The following is an 18,887-nucleotide window of genomic DNA, read 5'->3' as shown; positions in this document are numbered from 1 at the left end:
GATAATAAAGGCACAAAGTTGAATTAATAAATGAATTTCAAAGTGAAAAAACAAACATATTTGTGTCTGTGAAGGTTCTCAGTCATCCAGGTCATCATAGTCAAAGGAGCTTGCAAAGAAAAGCGTCTGGACTTCTTTAAGTTACTTGAAGACGTTTCACCTCTCATCCGAGAAGCTTCTTCAGGAAAAAAGAAGGAACACACACATGTAAAGGAAGCACTCAAAACGTGCGGCTATCCTAAATGGCCGTTCTTAAAGTCAGCAAAGAGGCACAGAAAAGAAGATCAGACACCAGCGAGGGAGGATAAGAAGGACAGACGCAACAACATTGTCATCCCCTATGTAGCCGGTGTATCAGAGAAACTCAGGAGAGTTTTCTCCAAGCATGACATCCCGGTGCATTTCAGACCCAGCAACACGCTCAGACAAAAACTGGTTCACCCGAAAGACAAAACGCCAAAACACAGACTTAACAATGTGGTGTATGCTGTACAGTGCAGCGAGGAATGCCCAGACCTCTACATTGGAGAGACCAAACAGCCACTTCACAAGCGCATGGCACAACATAGAAGAGCCACCTCCACAGGACAAGACTCAGCTGTCCATCTGCATCTAAAGGTCAAAGGTCACTCTTTGAACAGAGGCGGGGGTTTACGACACCAACTCTCTGCCATCTATAATCCAGTTTTGAGTTCCCTCCCCAGACGCCTTAACGCCCACTCACATCCTGGGCCATCTGATCTCAGGAATTCGCATGATAAGGTGGGGCCAGGTTTCACAATGAAATCAGCCGAAACTCTGGCTGATTGGGACCCACACCCAGTTTCACACCTTGGCTCAGGCGATTAGAGGATCATCAGGGGGTCCTTTTGTCCCTCTGTGGGGGGAAACTCCCACTAGGTTTATATCTGGGACTCTCCACCATTTGACCTTAGAACTGAAGAAGCTTCTCGGATGAGAGGTGAAACGTCTTCAAGTAACTTAAAGAAGCCCAGACGCTTTTCTTTGCAAGCTCCTTTGACAAACATATTTGTGCAGATTTCAAAATCATAGTTTTTTGTTTTAATTCAACCTTTTTTTAAAACAGCAACATTTTATTACACAGCACACACTTTACATTTTAATCTATACGTCAGTTAACAATAAACTTGGTTTTCTACTGATACTGAACTTGAGTGCAATGTGCAAGAAGCACACTTTAGACCCACTACTGCTGTTGTCTTTCCTAATTACACATTTATAAAGACGCAGATTCATAAATCAGATGGAGGTGCAGGTGGTCTGATGGCACAGCTGTAAAGGCTGCTTCCTCTTATTTTTATCTGAAGTACGATATGAGACACACATATAGTTTATTTCCCTTTTCTCCTAAAAAGGCCAGCTGCTACCCATTTGTTCCTCCTAGCTTGATTTTGTTCACAGTTTGAGTCTTCCAACTGTTTTCTTACGTTGATGGATTTCTGTTGTGTTAAAGAGGAATATGATCATCAGGGTGTGATGATTAGAGTCTCTTAGGTTTGGTACCAGACTTCTGCTGAGGTTAGAAGATCAAGAAGACAACTGGCAGAACACACCTGAAAATCCCATGTGAGTGCTTGATGATACACTCTATCAAGAACTCAAAGATGTCTAAAACAGCCTCTTTTGTAAAGAGCCTTGAAGGTATTTGCTGTGTGTGGAAAATCAAAAGGTTTGCGATGTTACCTCCATGGATTTTTCTTTTCTTCCTTTTTACTTGCTTTGAACGATCTATTGTGCCTAAGTGCTGTACAAAGATACCTACACTGATGGTGTGCATAAGAAGATGTGCAAGAGGACAAAGTGGTCTAAAATTCCAATTACATTCAATTAAACCCGGAACTATCTGATCAAAGAATTAGATTAGACTGAACTAGATCTGACCGGGCATTAAATGCCAGCTTTCAGATCCTGTTTCAGTTTTTGTCTCTGTGCCACAGACACGTTTTGATACTCAGCGCTCCAGCGAACAACAGTTAAACAAACCGGGACTAGTTGTTCTCAAACAGGTTGGTGTGTATCATTCCTGGGTGAAAATTTAGACCCTCACTAGACTTGACTCTTTTACTACGCTGGTAAGTCTGCAAACACTAGATATCATTGCATCAACAAAGTGACACGTTCTGCACAAAAAAGCAGAACATGTCACTAACTCATATTTCATATGTGGTTTATTGTCTGTTACATAACCAAGAGCGAGATAAGAAACAGATCAGGGAGGGAGGAGGACATTAAGCAGCTGGGTTGAGTTTTGGTAAACAGAAGCTGCTTCCTTGTTACAATTTACGTAGCTCCTCATTAGATTACCCTTCCCTCATTACCGCCCTTTGCTTTAAAGGAAATGGCTGCACGTATCAATACGCCTCTCCTCACAGGCACAAAGATAAAGACAGAAAGTTGTCACACAGTAAAGCTGAGCTCCCCTTTCAGAGACTTGCACTGGTGCTGAGGTTCACCGGGATTTGTGTAATGTGTGCATTGATAGGCTGTTGTCTTAAGCAACCACCGGGGGAGGGGACGTAATGCTGTCAGTCTTAATCAGCAAGCCAGACATCCTGGTGACAGAAAGTGTGCTACGGCAGAGGCAGTCTCTCAATTTGTTTTCCAACTCAGAAAGGGTCATGCAAACGGGAATCAAACGCTGAAGATGATGACTGAACAAAGAGAAGGACAAAGATAAAATGAAGATGAGATTAATTAACAATGGGAAACAGATGAGGAAGAAGACACAGGTGAATATAATCAAGACAACCAAGCTCACAGGAAGTATTAACATGACACCAAAGAAAGCAGAGTTTCAAAGTAAAACAGGAAACATCCCAATAGACGTACTAAGCACAGAGAAGATTCTCACTAAACATGATAAAGAAGGAAAAACTAAAATATGAAATAGAATCAGAACAAAAAACATCCATTTTGTACCACTTATCAGGATCCAGACTGCAGGGGCAGCTGTCTACGCAGAGATGCCAAGACCTCCCTCTCCCCTCCCGCATCCTCAAGCTCTTCTAGTGAGACACAAATGGTCCAGTTGAGAGACTATGGCTACGTTCACACTGCAGGCGAAAGCGCATCAAATCCGATTTTTTTGACACTATGCGACCCATATCCGATCATGGTGTGACAGTGTGAACGGCACAAATCCGATATTTTCAAATCCGATCTGGGTCACTTTCGTATGTGGTCCTGAATCCGATACATATCCGATGTTTTAGAAAGCGACTGCTGTTTGATGGTCAGGTCGCATTAAATCCGTCTTTTACGTCACCGACACAAGACAGACGCCAATTATCAGCGCCGGAGAAGCGCCCGAGAAGACATCGTGAACGCTTCCTGGCCCTCCAGTGTAGATGTCAGTGAAACTGTTGGTAAGACAACGTGAACATTTTCTTTGTTCTGTATAATCTGCAGATTCTGACAGATATCTGCAGCTATCCTTTGAAGCACCGCTCCTCTAAAACAGCAATAAGGATCATTATTAGGTTATTTACATTATTATGTAAATAACAAAATAACTTAAAGCAAAGACTGGGAAACGTAAAGTCCGAAGTCTTTATATTAAGGGCATCGGTCAAACAATACTGTTTGCTCTGGGTCTAAACAGAGCGCGTTGTGTGTGACGTCTTCTTTTGCGCATGCGGCCGCTTTGAGCGTTCACACTAGAGCGCGTTTGCTGTCGCATTTTATTTGTAGTGTGAACGAGCAGACAAAAAAATCGGATTTGATCAAAAAATCAGAATTGAGCATCAAGACCTGCAGAGTGAACGTAGCCATAATCTCTCCAGATTATAATCTCCAGCCCAGGTTCTCCTCCCAGCTGAGCATGCTCGGTGTACCTCAGCTAGGAGACCCAGACTTTTTTGAATGTGGATGAGGAGCAGCTCTTTTTGAATTTTCAAAAAAAGAAAACTCTGCTGAACTCATCTGTTCCCAATTAGAAGAAAAACACAATGTTCAACTGGTCATTGAAATTCCATATTACTGAGTGTAAATGCATCGTGCCTAGCAAGTAACTATAGGATATCCTTTGGTAACAGTTTCACTGTTGTTGTTGTCTATAACTTTGCATTAAATTCTTTCACTAGAAACTGCAATTATGAAATACATGAAAAACATACTGGAGTAAATGTTTTTCACAACTGAAACAAACTGATGGAAGTGACTGAGACTTAGATGTTGTATATCAAGTGAGAGGTATTTTCTAATAGTTCACGGACAGCATAATTATATCTCTCACCTCTGAAGATTACAAAGCCATTACACTGGCCAGATGCCTGAGGGACGGTGTTAATGTGCTCTATGAAAATACAATCGGGATCAGGATGTTTAATTAGTAATGACCCGTGTGAGAGACAGCACATTTACAGCCATAGATCATAAAGCAGGACCAATCACTGTTTCAGAGCCGCTGTTACGGGATGAACAGTGAGGCAGAGAGACTGGTGTAGGATACAGGAGGAGGAAAACAAGAAGGACTGTGGAGACGTGGATCATATTACAGCCATTACTGCCTCCCAGAATACAGACGCACAAAGTTGGAAAAGTAATTCACGGCACTGTCACACTCCTGACTCGTAAATTTAGAAAGCACTCAACAGACACAAGTTATTTGTGTTTAAAAACTGGGATAATTGACACTGTGTGTGTGTGTGTGTGTGTGTGTGTGTGTGTGTGTGTGTGTGTTGCTTCTAAATTATTAAACACCTGCACATTTGAAATATAGTGCTGTCCAGAGACTAACTGGAAGCCATTACCGAAACACTCAGCAGAAGAGATGAAGCCCAGGAATGTGCTGTGTGTGATATAACGTCATCACGTGGTTTGTCTGAAAGGAAGAAATAGAAGCTCCTGAGCTGCAGCCATTCCTCTGCTTTGATCACTGCTGCTCTCGCTCCTTCTTGCTGCATCCGTCATTCCCCTCCATCCCTGCACAGAGCTGTTGCCATAGCGATGGGTTGCCAGGTTTCAGACTGTGAGGCTGAATGGGTTAATGAGAAGGCGGAGCATTTGCTGCACTCCAGATGGTAGTAAGCCCTCCTTCACCACAGGTCTCCAGGGACCTCCCATGAAAGAGAAAGCCGCTCCTCTTTTTAGTATTCACCCCCATCGCTGCTGCATTTCTGACCCCGTGACAATGTCGGATTATGCAAAGTGTGAAAGAAAAGCTGGGCTCTCATCTTTGGCTCTTCTCTGCTGAGAAAGGCTCATATGAGATGTTTTCATTAACCACTGATCTGGGTAAAGGAGAAACTGACAGCACAACCTCCAGCCAACCGAATAAAAGCGGGACTGTAAATTTTTTGTTTTTTCTGAATCCACCGCCTCACATCGTCCCCTGTAAACGCTCGTGTTTACTCTGAGTGCAGGAAGCCATCTTGGACTGTTTTTTTAATGAAGAACTGTGTTAACAGCACCCCCAAGTGTCTGAGTCTATACAGGACGTGTTTATTGTCTCACCACTTAGAGCACAAATTATGTGTCAGTAAACACAATAGATAACAGACAGCAAAAAATAGCATAAATAACATGATTTAAAGAGGCAGCTATGAACACGTTTGACTACAAGAATAGGATACAGAGACCAACACTTGCATAGTTATTTGGTATCTGATTCTCTGCAGTCATTAAATATGTCATGCATGAAATATTGATAGTTTCTACATTTGACATCCCTGTATACAACCACTCTATCGTTTGAATATCTTAATTATACAAAGAAGGTGCAGGTGGAATTTAAATTCAAACTGTACATAATAGTTTCATGTACACGATGAAGGGTGAATGGTACAACAGTGACACATGGTGGCAGGTGTAGTGTAAAAGCAGCGACAGCACGTCTAATCTCTTCTAATTGTGTGCCTGTGGGTGCAGGGGCTGTCATTAGGTGTTATAGGCAAGGTAGGTGAATTTCTCCTCTTTGGGTTTGACGTTAAAATTGTAGTGTCCGATGCGGTTCCTCTGGCAGTAGAAGAGGCAGGCGAGGGAACAGATGAAGAAGAGCGACAAGCAAATTCCCAGAATGGAAAGCCCAACTACATTTAGAGTGCTCAGCTCCTTATCCAAGGGCTCTGCAGGAATATATGAACCAAGGCTGAAGAAGTACAAACATGCAGACAAGCAGTATATGATGACAGAAATACCAAAACTTTACTCACTGGCTCTTAAAACAAACGTTTCCAGCTCCCTTACATAAAAATAATGTTTAAAAAAATGTTCCCCTCATGAGTGTGTCATGATAAAAGCAGCCAACCCTTTCCTAGTGATGGCTAGTTAAGAACATGGATAGATGGATAAATGTTTTCCATCAAGCTAGTTGAACTTTCCTCTCCACCACACTGATAATAGCGACAGCTGCACTACTGCCTTAATTCAACAGCTATAGATGGCCCATTTAAATGCTGAGATGAAGTGAGAGCCAGATTTATAATGGCCACTGAAGATTTAAATAGCTTTTCTACTTTTAAAACGGTCCGTGTTGAGTGGAAGCTGAGGTGTCATTACACTTCCAACTGAAGCACAAAAGAAGCATCCAGGTGAAATCAGCCGTGCTCCAACACTCTGGAGCGGAGTGTTTTCAAAGCAGATACTGTGTAAAAATACACACCTTCATCTGAATTGATCAGAGGCCCAGCTGAACCGAACCTTGTTCCAAGTGCATTTACAGATCGAGCTGTTCTCTGGTGACAGTCCTGCAACAAAACGTGAGCCGAGTTTATGTTGCATCAACTGCTTTTAGTCTAAGCAGGGTCAAAGCTGCAGGGTTGCATGAAATGTATTGTGGAGTAGAAAGCACTCACTGGCACGCAGCTATTCGACTCAGTCTGCAGGCAGATCTGAACCTTGCAGTGCACATAGATCACCTTCAGGTTGACAAAGGAGAAGATCTGCACGGACAGACGGGACGTGCTGGAGTTCCCGTTCATCATCACTTTGGTGAATGCATTCAGGGAACAGCTGTGGAGACACAGACAGTGGGGCTGACTGATGAACTTAACTGCACCTGATCAAAAACTATTATTAGAAAGCATCGTGCTAAATATATAGACAGCTGAATAATCTGCTGGTTCTCTTATTATCGCTTTGCAGAAGGCTTTAACACAGATTTAGCTACCGCACTGACTCATTGTCACTTTTGATGGCACTTTTTTTTTCTTACATCCTGCTCAAAGATGAATTTCATTTGAATGGAGGGACCTTTAGCTGTGAATCAGAAAATGCCTTCTCGTCAACACTGCTGCATGTGGGAGATTTTGGGGGGGAGGGTTCAGTAGATGATATCGTGACCACCACATTTTCCATGTCCCTGCCATACATCTAAGTACCAGGTGTTTGAAACTGATCACTAGAAAACAAATATTGTAAATATGAAGCTGGAGATTCTAAGTTTGCTCGTAGAAATGGAAAAAAAGGTGATGCGAACAGACACAGTAACAAAACTGGCCCCCTGGCAACTATGCAGCTCATTAATTCATATAATTTAGTTCATTTGTTTCACAAATGCCTCCGCTGACACGTGTTTTGCAGTGAGACAATGGGAGTCAGATTTTCTTGTATCTGAATGGGGCTAGGCTAGCTAGCTTTACCCTTATATGTGCATCAGATTTACGTGGTAACTTACAACATAACTGCAACTTCATCTTAACTGTATGCCTATTTAACCTGACGTGCACCTCCCATAGAACGTAACTACACAATGGCTCAATGCATACTTGAATGTTGTGTTGCAGGGATAAAAGAAGTTTCCAGACTTCCAGCAGAAGTCTAAATCAAGCTTTATGCTAAGCTAAGCTAAGCTAACCTCCTGCTGACTGTAGCTTTGGACAGTAACTAACAAAATGAGCGACACAATATGAATCCTTGTCTTGTTCTGTCTTTGTAATGATAAAAGAATGGAAGGGCCTGGTTTCAGGCCTTGTGAAAGACTTCCTTTTAGGGAGGGGAAGAAGTTTTTTATGCGTCACCCCACAGAAGCTGGTCACATTTGTATCTTGTTTTAAAAAGTGTGAAGCCCCAAGTTAATCATATGCTGACTAATGAAGCTACCTACCTATCATTTCTATCATCCAGAACAAGTTTTCCTATCAACTTAAAACCACAGATGTTTATTTGTTGAGACAGAAACTGTCAGGAACTTAATTTGTAGAGTTTTGACTTTTTAAATGACACATTTTTATATAACGTGTGTTGCCAATGCATATGTTGGCCAAGTCAACCCCATCTGAGATCTTAACTCCAGATTAAAGTTGTCTGAGTTAACAATAATCATAGTGGTAACAGTATGAGTAAGCTAAATAAAGCTGTAGCTGGGAAACAGACCTTTTCTCCAGGAAGACATGGCTGTAGGCGTCTACGGGGTTTGGGGTGGGAGTGCACCAGCACTTGCTGATGACTACTTTAATGTGATCTGAAGAGGTGTTGAGTCTGACCTCCACTACCACGGGCTGCTCACGGGACAGGCTGTAGTTGTAGGGCAGAGGCACTGCACTGTCCAACAGATGCACGCTCATCTGGAATGACCCCGATCCTGTGATTTTAATTATGTCATACCTGGATATGGATGGGAATGAATTGTAGGTATAATGAATACAATATAAACTATACAAAATATTAAAAATGAAATATTTATCAGTTTATGCTACTAATGCACAATATAACTGCATTCAGTGAAAGTGGGACATAAGAGTTTAAGTGAAGTAAATAAGCTAAACACCTATCAGACTTATGCTCAATAGGATTTTAGGAATGGCTATAGTCTGCGGTGGCAACACTGATGAGTGCTGAGCGGCTTTCAGCCTCAGTTAAGTCCATTTATATAACTAAATGGGAGCTCTACAGTATCAGCCTCTATCTTGGGATTCATTCTTGTTTAAACCTTCATACCAATGACAGCTGTTCATGAAACGCAGTTCAGGGTCCTGAATATACTAACAAAGAATTTATCCCAGTCTGTTGTTGCTTGTTACTGTCAGCTAATAAAGGCTGCTCGTGAAACTGCTGTGTAAATGCAGCAGCAGCAATCAAATCCCCACTGTGCTGATATTCTGAACAGCAACACTGCCTCTCTGTGATATTGCTCAAGTAGGTACTTTTTGAATGTGTCAGTATTCTGTTCTGGAAAAGTAGTTCTTTATCTCTCGATGCTGTTTCCTCTTGAGGCATTTGTCAGCTGTGTCAGTTATCAAGGGGTTACTGATTTGAAAAATAATAAAATATAATGAGTATTTGTGACAGTACTCATGGCACTTACCCCATGGGGCTAAGGTCTGCAGAAATAAGCATGCTCTTCATGTAGGTACACATGATTGGGACTCTCAGCTGTTTTCTGGGCACCTCTGTTGCTCCCGTTGGTGAAGTGTATGGATCCATAGTGTTAAGCAGGTTTACAGAGGTTATGTAGTGGGTTTCATTCTAAAATACCCAAACGGCAGAAAGAGCAGAGTGTTCGTTTTCAATTATTTTTTATACTTCGTACTTAGCTGAAGAAGACAATGGCAAGCTAGTATACAAAAAACAAGAGCATAGGGGATTCAGGAGGTTTCCCAAATGCAGAGGAGAAAAACTCACTTGCACAAGTTTAGTGTCGCACTCATTCCAGGCCACGGTCAGCTCCACGTGCGTGTCATTGCCGCCATTGATGCCACAGCCCACCGTGCCCAAGTAAAGTGCACTCTCCTGGATCATGGAGCTCAGAAGAAAATTCTTAGTGACAGTCACAGTGATGGCCGCAAGTCTGCAATGGACTGAGAGGGCTTCTTGGATAGAGTCGTCGGTGGCAGATCCCAGAGCAGTGGTACTTTTTGTTGAGCTGGTAGCAGTTGTTGTGGCAATTGTAGAGGCGGGGATGGCTGTTAGGGAAGTACTGGTTGTCGGGGTAGTGATGGTGGAAGCTTGAGCAACAGTTGAGATTGTTGTGAAAACCATGTGACTTGTTGATATACTGTCTGTGGTTATTTCTGGAGCAGTAGTTGAAGTGGTTACAGCTGGCTCAGTGGCTGAGGGTGTTATTCCTGTCGTCAGGGGCGGTGCCGCTGTTTCTAAGGTTGTAGGTGCTGCACGAGACAATGCTCGCTGGTTACAAAGATATTCTGTTTTACATGTAATGTGTATAAATGAGTTTTTACAGCTACCTTGGCAGACCCGTCCAGGTCTCTCTGGGTCGTTGTCAGTAAACCCGAACAGGCAAACACATGTATAGGAGCCCCAGGTGTTGTTACATGTGGCCGACTGGGAACAATCATTTTCCCCCGAAGCACATTCATTAAAATCTACAGACACAGAAATAAAAAAATAGAGTCAGGTATTATGTTATTGGCTGATTATTTAGATGTTACTTTAATTATTTTGAATTTCCAAAATGTTGCTTTTGAGACACAAAAAGGTTTTGTTAATACTTTTACTGCACTTAGGTCTTTTGAATGGTATGTACTAAAAAACATTGTGCAGTTAGAGCATTATGACTTTGTGCATCATTTGTGTTGTATTTCCATAAAGCTGAGAAAATTAACATGAGGCAACAGCGACCAAGAAATATTGCCTTTTAAGTCAAAGCGTCAGTCGACATCCAGAATTTCTGGATTCCACAACGCAGCTTCATAGTTATTCTAACATATTGTGCCAAGAGAGAAAGTATGTGGAGCGCATGTGTCTGAAGCAAGACTGCAGAGAATCGGCAAACGTACAATAAAAACACAACACGTTCTGAAACGCTGACTCGGTCGTCCCGTTCAGTAAACACGTGAACAGGATATTTCTGCTATAGTTCAGTGAGGTTTTTTTCAGGTCCATAAAATAATTTCAGTCATTTAATTATTTATTTATTTTCAAAAATCTAGATTTTAGTTTAGTTAAATGATTTCTTCATGTTGAGTTTCAGTTTTCAGTTAGTTTTAGTTAAGTTTGGTTCACATTAACAGACATGAAAATTGCAGCTGCCTTTCACTCGTTAATGGACGTCCCAGAACAATAAAACAATAAAATAACTGCTGGTTATATTTTAATCAAAAGCTACCAAGAAAACTGTTTGGTACAAAGACTGTTAATGGCTGCTGCAGGATGATTAAGGCCCCATTTCTACTTCTCACCTTAGCCTATACTGCAACTTCTCATGCACGTCTCCAGAGACGTAATCTCCTATAGTCTGCAACACAAACATTAACTGCTGTGATTTGTAGTAGGCTGGCCCCCTGACTCTCACTAGTCAAATGCACAAACACAATATATCTATTTTATGAAGATTTATGAAAGTTTTAATATGTTGCTTCTACCATCATGGCCCCATTTATATATTGGGCCACCTCCAGTGCCTTCTTTCTTTTCTGTGCTGTGATTTCAGTAAAAATAAAACATTTGCTAACACCGCGAGTAAGTCTTTGACGCTAATTTGCTATAATGTCAAACTCAGCACTCCCTCTTTGAAGCATTTTCCCAGCAGTGTACCACTAACAGCCCACAGCATTAGAATAAGCAATATAAAGACACATACCATTTAGACTTGTGCTGTTTTGATCTACTGTGTATGTCGAGCTGTTCGTCAGGGACTGCAGAACTGCTGTGGACACATTGCTTATGTCCAGGCTTTGACTTGGGATAAACACTATGGTGAAGTTGACCATCACGCTCCCCGGGGAAAAGTTTCTGATCTCGATCCTGACCTGGCCTGAATCCACCATGGCTTTCACCTCTGGAGACACAGACTGGTAGATCTGGTTGGTGACATAGGAAACAGGCTCAAGTTTGCATTTTCATTTGCACATCACATTCAGTCACTGGATACTTACCTCTTCTGTTATACTCTCACTGAGGGTTTTGTAGGCCTGACTGCTGGTGTTCTGGAGGTCAGCTGTGAACTTTATGTTGGTAAGTCGTATTGTGGCATCGAGAGTCTGAGCGTCTACAAAGAAAACCTTTATTATGCACAATAACCACATTTACCACATAAATGTCGACCATCCTACTGACCCCAGGCCTTTTGATAAAACACTGATTCTTTTCTTCATCACGCATTAGTCATTAAAGACAATTAAACTGCTGTACTCCTCACTCTCTCAGGGTGGTAACTGTGGCTATGTTCTTATTTTCAGAAATCTGGGTCAGTCACTTTCTTCACTTGTGGCTCAGACAAAAAAAACATTTCCAGTATTCTTGTTGTTCTTTTTCTGAAAATACTTCCACAGAGGAGAAATAAAGATTTGACCTACATTTTGACTTCTGAGGGGAAAGTAATGCATCTCTGTGTGTCTAGATTCTCAGTCATGCAGGTAACAGGAGTCTTAAAAGCTCGGAAAAAAGGCAACTGAGCTTCTTTAAGCTGTGACACCGTTTGGCTTCACATCCAAGAGGCTTCCTACCTGTTGTTGTTAGAACTGAAGAAGCGTCTTGGATGTGACGCCAAACAGCTTCACCAACTTAAACAACTCCAGTTTCCTTCTGTTTTCACTTTTCTCTTATGACAGTAACACATTTTATGATTTCTTCTTCTAATAATAACCATGCAGATATCCAAAAAACAGTGTTAAGTGTTATAATAATGTTATAGGTTACATATTGTCACAATGCTATTTGGCAATATAACATTTCTATAATATCGCTGGGAGCAAAGAACAACAAGTGGAGGTGGAAATGAAAGCCTCTGGTGGAAAATATCACTGTTTCCTGAGAAGTGTGTGTCTTCATGCTGACACACACAGAAAGAAAAATGACAAAAAGTGTTTTTCAGCATTTTTAGTCAATTACTCAGTTTCGTTCTTCTGGTTCAGGCGAAAATATAATAAAAAAAATACAAATAAATAAAAAACAAGGGAACACTTGAACAATTAGATTTTTTTTAAGTCATTTTGAATCCAGCACTCAAAGGGTTGATGGTTTGTTTTCAACTCTTTTTTTTTTTTTTTACATCAATTTGTTCTCAACAAAAAAAAAAGTTCAGCCTGAATATTTCGTACATCAAGATCCAATGTGACATGTAAGTGTTTCCTTACTTTTTTAAAAGCACCATCACAATCTAGCCATGCCATAACAACAATATGACTGCATAACAAACAGTTATAAACAAAGGTAAAGCTGTACTGAAAGTTACTGGAGCTGTCACATAGATTGGTAGCTCTCGAGTACTTTGAACATATATATCAAAATATGAACGTCAATGTACTTACAGGTTTTTACTGAGATGTGAAGAGGGGCTCCTTGATTTCCGCAGGCACGAGGTGTGACGGTAACATTGTAGAGCAGTCCAGGCTTCAGTCCGCTCACCTCTATCGTGGTATCACTGATTTTCTGAGTCTGAATGACCTCTGACCCTTTCCTTAGAACAACCAGGTAAGTCTGTTTTGTCTCGGCATGATTGGACCAGCAGACAGAGAAGGACGTTCCAGTAACATTAGTGGACCATAAGCTGCCGATGCTGGGGGGAGCTGAGGGAGGGGACAGACAGGGGAATCGCTTGTCATTAATCTGAATCTGCTTTCTTGCTGGTTGTTGCGTGGAAATATGCCACTCCCACATCTGTGCGGTTTGTCTTAGGGAACAGCATCCAACCTTGTTTTGCACAGTGACTGGAAACAAACACCACAGCTAGTCTAAGCAAAAGTAACAAAAAAGAACAGCTTAAAAATGCATTATTTTACTTTTTACATCCTGTCAGTTTAATCCTACACCATTTTAGGCCAGTCTTATTCAGTCTGTGCAAGCCAGATCCAGAAACTTTCACACAAAGGAATATTAAAATATTATCTCATTTTGAATTTGATGGCAGCAAAATATCTCTAAAATGCTGTTACACCTGCAACAAAGGATTCCAAGAATCCAAAGAAATGATGAAATCTCTGTGCGCAAAGGACAAATATTGGATGTCACCAGGCAGCACTACATTAAAACCAGGAATAATCTGGCAAGGAAGTCGCTGCGTGGGCTCAGGAACACTCCCAGAAATCACAGTCTGTGAGCACAGTTTGCTGTGCGATCCACAAATGGAGGTTAAACATCAAATATACCAGGAAGATGCAAACGTCATGTGAACATGATAAAAATGCACAGAAGAAACGTAAAAAAGTAAAAATAAATACTCGAGTAAAAATAGCTGAAATTTTTTTACAGGTATGAGAATAACAATTTAAGACTCCTCCAAAGAGGATGAGCTTCAGTGTAAATGATGTCAAATTATAAATAAGTGCTTGTTAAACCCAAATATCCCTCTCTTTCTGGCTTGGACACCCTTCCAATCAAGAGATGGAGATTTCATGTAAACTTTAGATAAAAACAGAATATTTCTCACAGCATGTTGTCGCTGGAAGAGCTGACTCCACAGCTGTATTCATTTGGCTGTGAGATGCAGAACTCGTCCACAGCGAAGCTTGTGATGAATTCCAAGAGACAGAGGTCGTATTACTCGGAGCCGCAGTCACGCTGATCTCAGTGGATGTGAAGAAATCTGTTGTGTTGTATCCAGGAGGGCCTTGTGTGCGATTGGAAGCAGGGGGATAGGTTGTGTTCATCAATGCAGGGCTGGTCAGGGCGGTGGTCCACACTCCAGTGTCAGCTGGGAGCAAAGAACAACAAGTGGACGGCTGGACTCTAAGTTTCTGGTGTAAATACCACTGTGTGACTCACATCACAGACGTGTAGTAATTAGAAACAACATATAGTGTTTCCACTTTAAAAGAGCAAAAAAATTAAGTAGGTAAGTAGAGTCATGGATCAAAACTACACTTTTACTCTAAACTGTCTTTACATTGATTGGTGACTTGGGTTAATAAACACCATCTTTGTAAGAACCATTCTCAAGCTTTCCAGTATGAAGACTGAAGACCTGACTCCGCCCTCCTCCACTCATCAGTGGTGAACAGACAATTTACATGTTGTTAGTCACACAGCCAACAGAGGTCACTTTAGAAACTGTGTCGTTACAAAGCAGTGATAGCAGAACATTGTGGATCATTTATGAGGAAGGACCATCTTCACAAAATATGACAAGTGTGGCAACTTTGTTGTGAGCTAGCTAAGCCTTTAAAACTAACCACAATTTCCTTGTTCGAGTAGGTTTGTCTGACTTGAAGAACAACTCTGACACATATTATTGTGCAGCCGTTTCAGATTAAGGAGGCAGTCTGTTAACCACAGCTTTGTTCCAAAACAAGGCCTCCATAGCCTCTGTGTTCCTTAATGTTTTCACACAGCTGTCAGTAGGTGATTGGTAATTGATCTTTTTCTGCTTTTAACAAGAAAACTATCTTTTGAGACTTGTTTTCTTTTTTCTTGTTTGATATTTTACCCAAAAAAGGCCGATGGTGGGCGGACTATTAAAATCTGAATAAAACTGAGAGAAATCTTCATTTGTTCTCAGCCTCCACCTCCAGTTCTACAGGTCAGTTATTCTGATAGTCTGTGTGTGTGTGTGTGTGTGTGTGTGTGTGTGTGTGTGTGTGTGTGTGTGTGTGTGTGTGTGTGTGTGTGTGTGTGTGTGTGTGTGTGATGATGGGATGTTGTAAATTTACTCCACCTAGCAAACATCAATACATTAGCATTAGAATAACTTGTGCATAAACTTTAACCCCCCAAAAAGCTCTGTGATCAGTCTAACTGTAATCTTATCAGTTTCTATTCGGGGCTTTCTGATGGGGAAATCCCTCTCGTCACTTCTAAAGTGACTGAATCTAAACTATAGTACTTGTCTGAGATGCTGCACTTACGAGTACAAAAGTAAGGGCTCAGGGGATTTTGAGGATAGGGTAACTGGAAGCACTTGAGAAAAAGAACACTTTCAGACGAGGTTCAGATGTTATATTTACCAATATGATTGCTTTCTCTGTGTACATACATTGTGCACGTGTAAGTTAAGTGTGAGCTAGTTTCTGAAAAACCTAAATAAATTGCACAAATTGGTGCGCATAGCAAAAATGGAACAAAGTCATGTGCAAATAAACATTTTAATTATCTGGCAATTATCTCACAGTCCAGACTTTAAAGGGTTACGTCTGCACTGCAAACACACACACAAGTGTGCGGTCAAACCTGAACAGTGGGCTCCAGGGTTGCTCGGGTCAACATCAATGTAACCTTGGTGGCAGACGCACTCATAAGAACCCACTGTGTTGTTGCAGTCGGCCCAAAGCGAGCACTGCCGAAGAGCAGAATGTGCACACTCGTCTACATCTGCAATGAAAATGCAGACATATGGAGGAGTTAAGCAGCAATTATAATTACACATACATAAAAGCTGTTCAATTACAGTTGTGTTTGCATGAGTTGTAAGAAATGTGTTTCTGAAAATAAATCAGTAGTTTATAGTGGGAGCTGTTTAGAAAATCTCCACATCTGTTCGGGACCCTGGAAAAATCACTGGAACTGGAAACACATTGTGCAAGTCAAGACTGGATTCACTTATCTTGCTCACATCTTTCATTTAAAGGCTTGAAAATTCAGATGTGTCTAAAAATAAATGGCTTTCAGCACAGAAAAAGGGAAGTTAATTATCTCTGAGAAAAAGCCAGCTTGACGTGCACGCGAGCCATGTTTTGTGGGAATGTAGCAAGCATGACTGATTTATGATAAATATCTGAGTGTGGGTGTGTGTTTCGTGTGTTCATGCACGTGTGTTTGTCTCTATGTGTGCGTGTGCGATCGCTCTGGTGTTATTTTCCGCTGTTGCAGGAAACATCCCACAGATGACTGTCACTCAAACAGAAGTAGTGGGAGAAGGAAACTGTGGTGCGACTGAGTCATTTTTTCCTGAACGCCGTGTTCTTTGCACATGAATCATTCTCAAAACTCTACAAGAATGTCATTTCTCAAAAGAAAAAAAGCCGAGTAGCTTCGCAGAGAGGTCAAAACTGCCATACAGTGCCTCCTCACCTTGCACTGTTATTGAAGACACTTCCTCTATGCGTTCGAGAAGGCGATGCAGCTTTGATGTGACGTTGTACAACGAGAGAGTGAAGTTACACTCAATCAGCAGAGAGGTGGCAGTTCTGTAGGGATGCACAGGCCATGTGCTGAGATAATAGACAGAAACATCAGACTGCAGAGCTCCAGTCACCTGATGATGACACAGACGAACATATTTTCATAAAAAAGCGACCACCAAGGAAAGTGCTTATGTTGGAAGTCTAGTCTCATTATAAATGTCTGGAGGAAGTTTGACCATAGAAGCTGTTGTGTTACCATTGCTTGCAGCAGCCTTGTGTGATTCAGAAGCCCTTCATTCTTGGACATCAGTTGCTGGTAGTCTGTCTTCACTGTCACTGTTGCATTCAAACGGTTTCCTCCATTCTCAGAGTAATTTGCTGAGATTAACATGATACAATATAAAGATCAGTGTCGACAGATTTCTCCCTGCTTCAGAGAAAGACCTACAGGCTCACTTAAGAGCTTGGTTAAAAAAAAGAAAATCAGCTGATTTATTTCAATTGCTAAATGAAATATGAACAGGCTGAAGCGGTCTATATACGACTCAGCAGTTATTCCTTTCATATTTTCTTCAGCAGGAAGGGATCCAGTGAAAATGGCACACACACTGTGGGGTCTGTGGATTACCCCAAGTCACTAAGATTAGTTTCTAAAAGAATTTGGTGGCACTGTAATTTTACAAGAACACACGTACGAACACCAGAAGCAATGAAACACACTGTTGTCAAGACAACATGTTCTTTTTATTTTTTTGTGTGTCTGTTTTTTGCTGCACTCTTAGCGTGTGCGCGGTGTGCATCGGCTGAACGTGACACAGAACATATGAGCATGTTTTTGTTAACACTTTCAGTTTCTGTAACTTTTTACTGTTGCTGTAAGAAAACCGATGCATTTTTCTCCTTTACTTTATCTGACGGTGGCACGGTGGTTAGCACTGTTGCCTCACAGCGAGAAAGTCCTGAGTTCGATTCCACCAACAGTGAGGAGTTTGCCTGTTTTCCCCGTGTTTGCATGCATTTAGTGTAGCCCTCGCCCTTCGGGGGGATCTGCCCTCTCTGAGTGCTCATTTTTGAAATTTTACAAAATACCAAGGAAAATGACACATCAACAGAGCGGCCACATCAGCACCAAGATGGCAGCAGTAAAGCTGCACTAACAGATAAAAACAGTTTGTCATGTTTAGCTGATATACCGTAGACGCTGGGCAATAGAAGTTTAGCAAAAACGGCAAATTTCAGTTTAATGCCTCAGTGAGTTGAGTCGCTCATTACGTTTTAGCACTATTCTAAAACTGTCATTTGCTTAAACAAAGCACAGTAAGATGCATGGTGAACATTCACTTTAAATGCAATGTGGATGCAAAATCACATATATACTAACTTGCTGGATCACTGCAGGAAGAGTGGTGAGATCTCTGGCAGCATTTTCGCCAGCCTGGACAGTCTATATCCAAGTCACACTCCTCAGAACTGGGATGCAATCCATCTGCAGTTGGACAGGATCCTGGCTTGGAACTAAACTCACCACTCCTGTTTACAGCTTCATTCAAAGGAAATAACATGTTGCAGGCCATATATTAGCAGTGAGATATTTGTAGCATTGCAGTTTCAGCGCTTCCATCTGGTGTCTTGCACACAGCACCACACACTGAAAGGTCATGCTGACTGCCTGGCCAGAGACAGTGTGTGTGTGTGTCTGTGTGTGTGTGTGTGTGGTACATAATCAGATTTTGCAGACAGAAAAAGTGTCTTCTACAGTCTAAGAACAAAACAATGTGTGCTTTTCTTTAATCCTGATCAGTGCAGTATACTCACACAGGGCACAGTAACGACCAACTTGCACATAGCCAGAGCAGCATCCCATCACCTGCTCCGTCACCAGCTTGTACTCAGTCTGATGGATCATCCTGTACATTGTGACATTACAAGTCTTCCAGAGGAGCCAACCGCCACAAGGCTTTGACACTGAAT

The 18,887-nt window shown here is 41.5% G+C and overlaps 1 protein-coding gene across 1 annotated transcript; it reads right to left on the bottom strand.

Moving 5' to 3' along the window:
• Positions 1 to 5,441: 5,441 nt before the first annotated feature.
• Positions 5,442 to 18,846, bottom strand: umodl1 (uromodulin-like 1). The gene is made up of 15 exons (XM_040013163.1): positions 18,298 to 18,846; positions 17,173 to 17,294; positions 16,864 to 17,047; positions 16,024 to 16,164; positions 14,288 to 14,551; positions 13,170 to 13,427; positions 11,796 to 11,908; positions 11,501 to 11,720; positions 10,146 to 10,283; positions 9,583 to 10,067; positions 9,266 to 9,426; positions 8,335 to 8,565; positions 6,816 to 6,972; positions 6,623 to 6,707; positions 5,442 to 6,086 (listed from the first exon to the last, which is right to left on the bottom strand). Exons 1-15 carry the CDS (start codon positions 18,488 to 18,490, stop codon positions 5,899 to 5,901), a joined length of 2,940 nt encoding a protein of 979 aa, XP_039869097.1. The 5' UTR covers positions 18,491 to 18,846; the 3' UTR covers positions 5,442 to 5,898.
• Between the last annotated feature and the right edge of the window lie 41 nt (positions 18,847 to 18,887).

The sequence above is a fragment of the Simochromis diagramma genome, unplaced genomic scaffold (assembly GCF_900408965.1).
Source record: "Simochromis diagramma unplaced genomic scaffold, fSimDia1.1 OVJJ01000123.1, whole genome shotgun sequence".
NCBI classification, from domain to species: Eukaryota; Metazoa; Chordata; class Actinopteri; order Cichliformes; family Cichlidae; genus Simochromis; species Simochromis diagramma.
The sequence above is the reverse complement of the archived record's forward strand: the minus strand, read 5'-3'. Positions and strand labels throughout refer to the sequence as shown.

What these genes read in the sequence shown, in the direction of transcription:
- umodl1 (XM_040013163.1), bottom strand. Translation starts at nt 18,490, where the DNA reads ATGGCCTGCAACATGTTATTTCCTTTGAATGAAGCTGTAAACAGGAGT. An exon ending in CAAGGCTGCTGCAAGCAATG is followed by an intron (nt 17,048 to 17,172) that starts GTAACACAACAG and finishes TGTCATCATCAG; the next exon opens with GTGACTGGAGCTCTGCAGTC. An exon ending in GCGACACTAAACTTGTGCAA is followed by an intron (nt 9,427 to 9,582) that starts GTGAGTTTTTCT and finishes TGGGTATTTTAG; the next exon opens with AATGAAACCCACTACATAAC.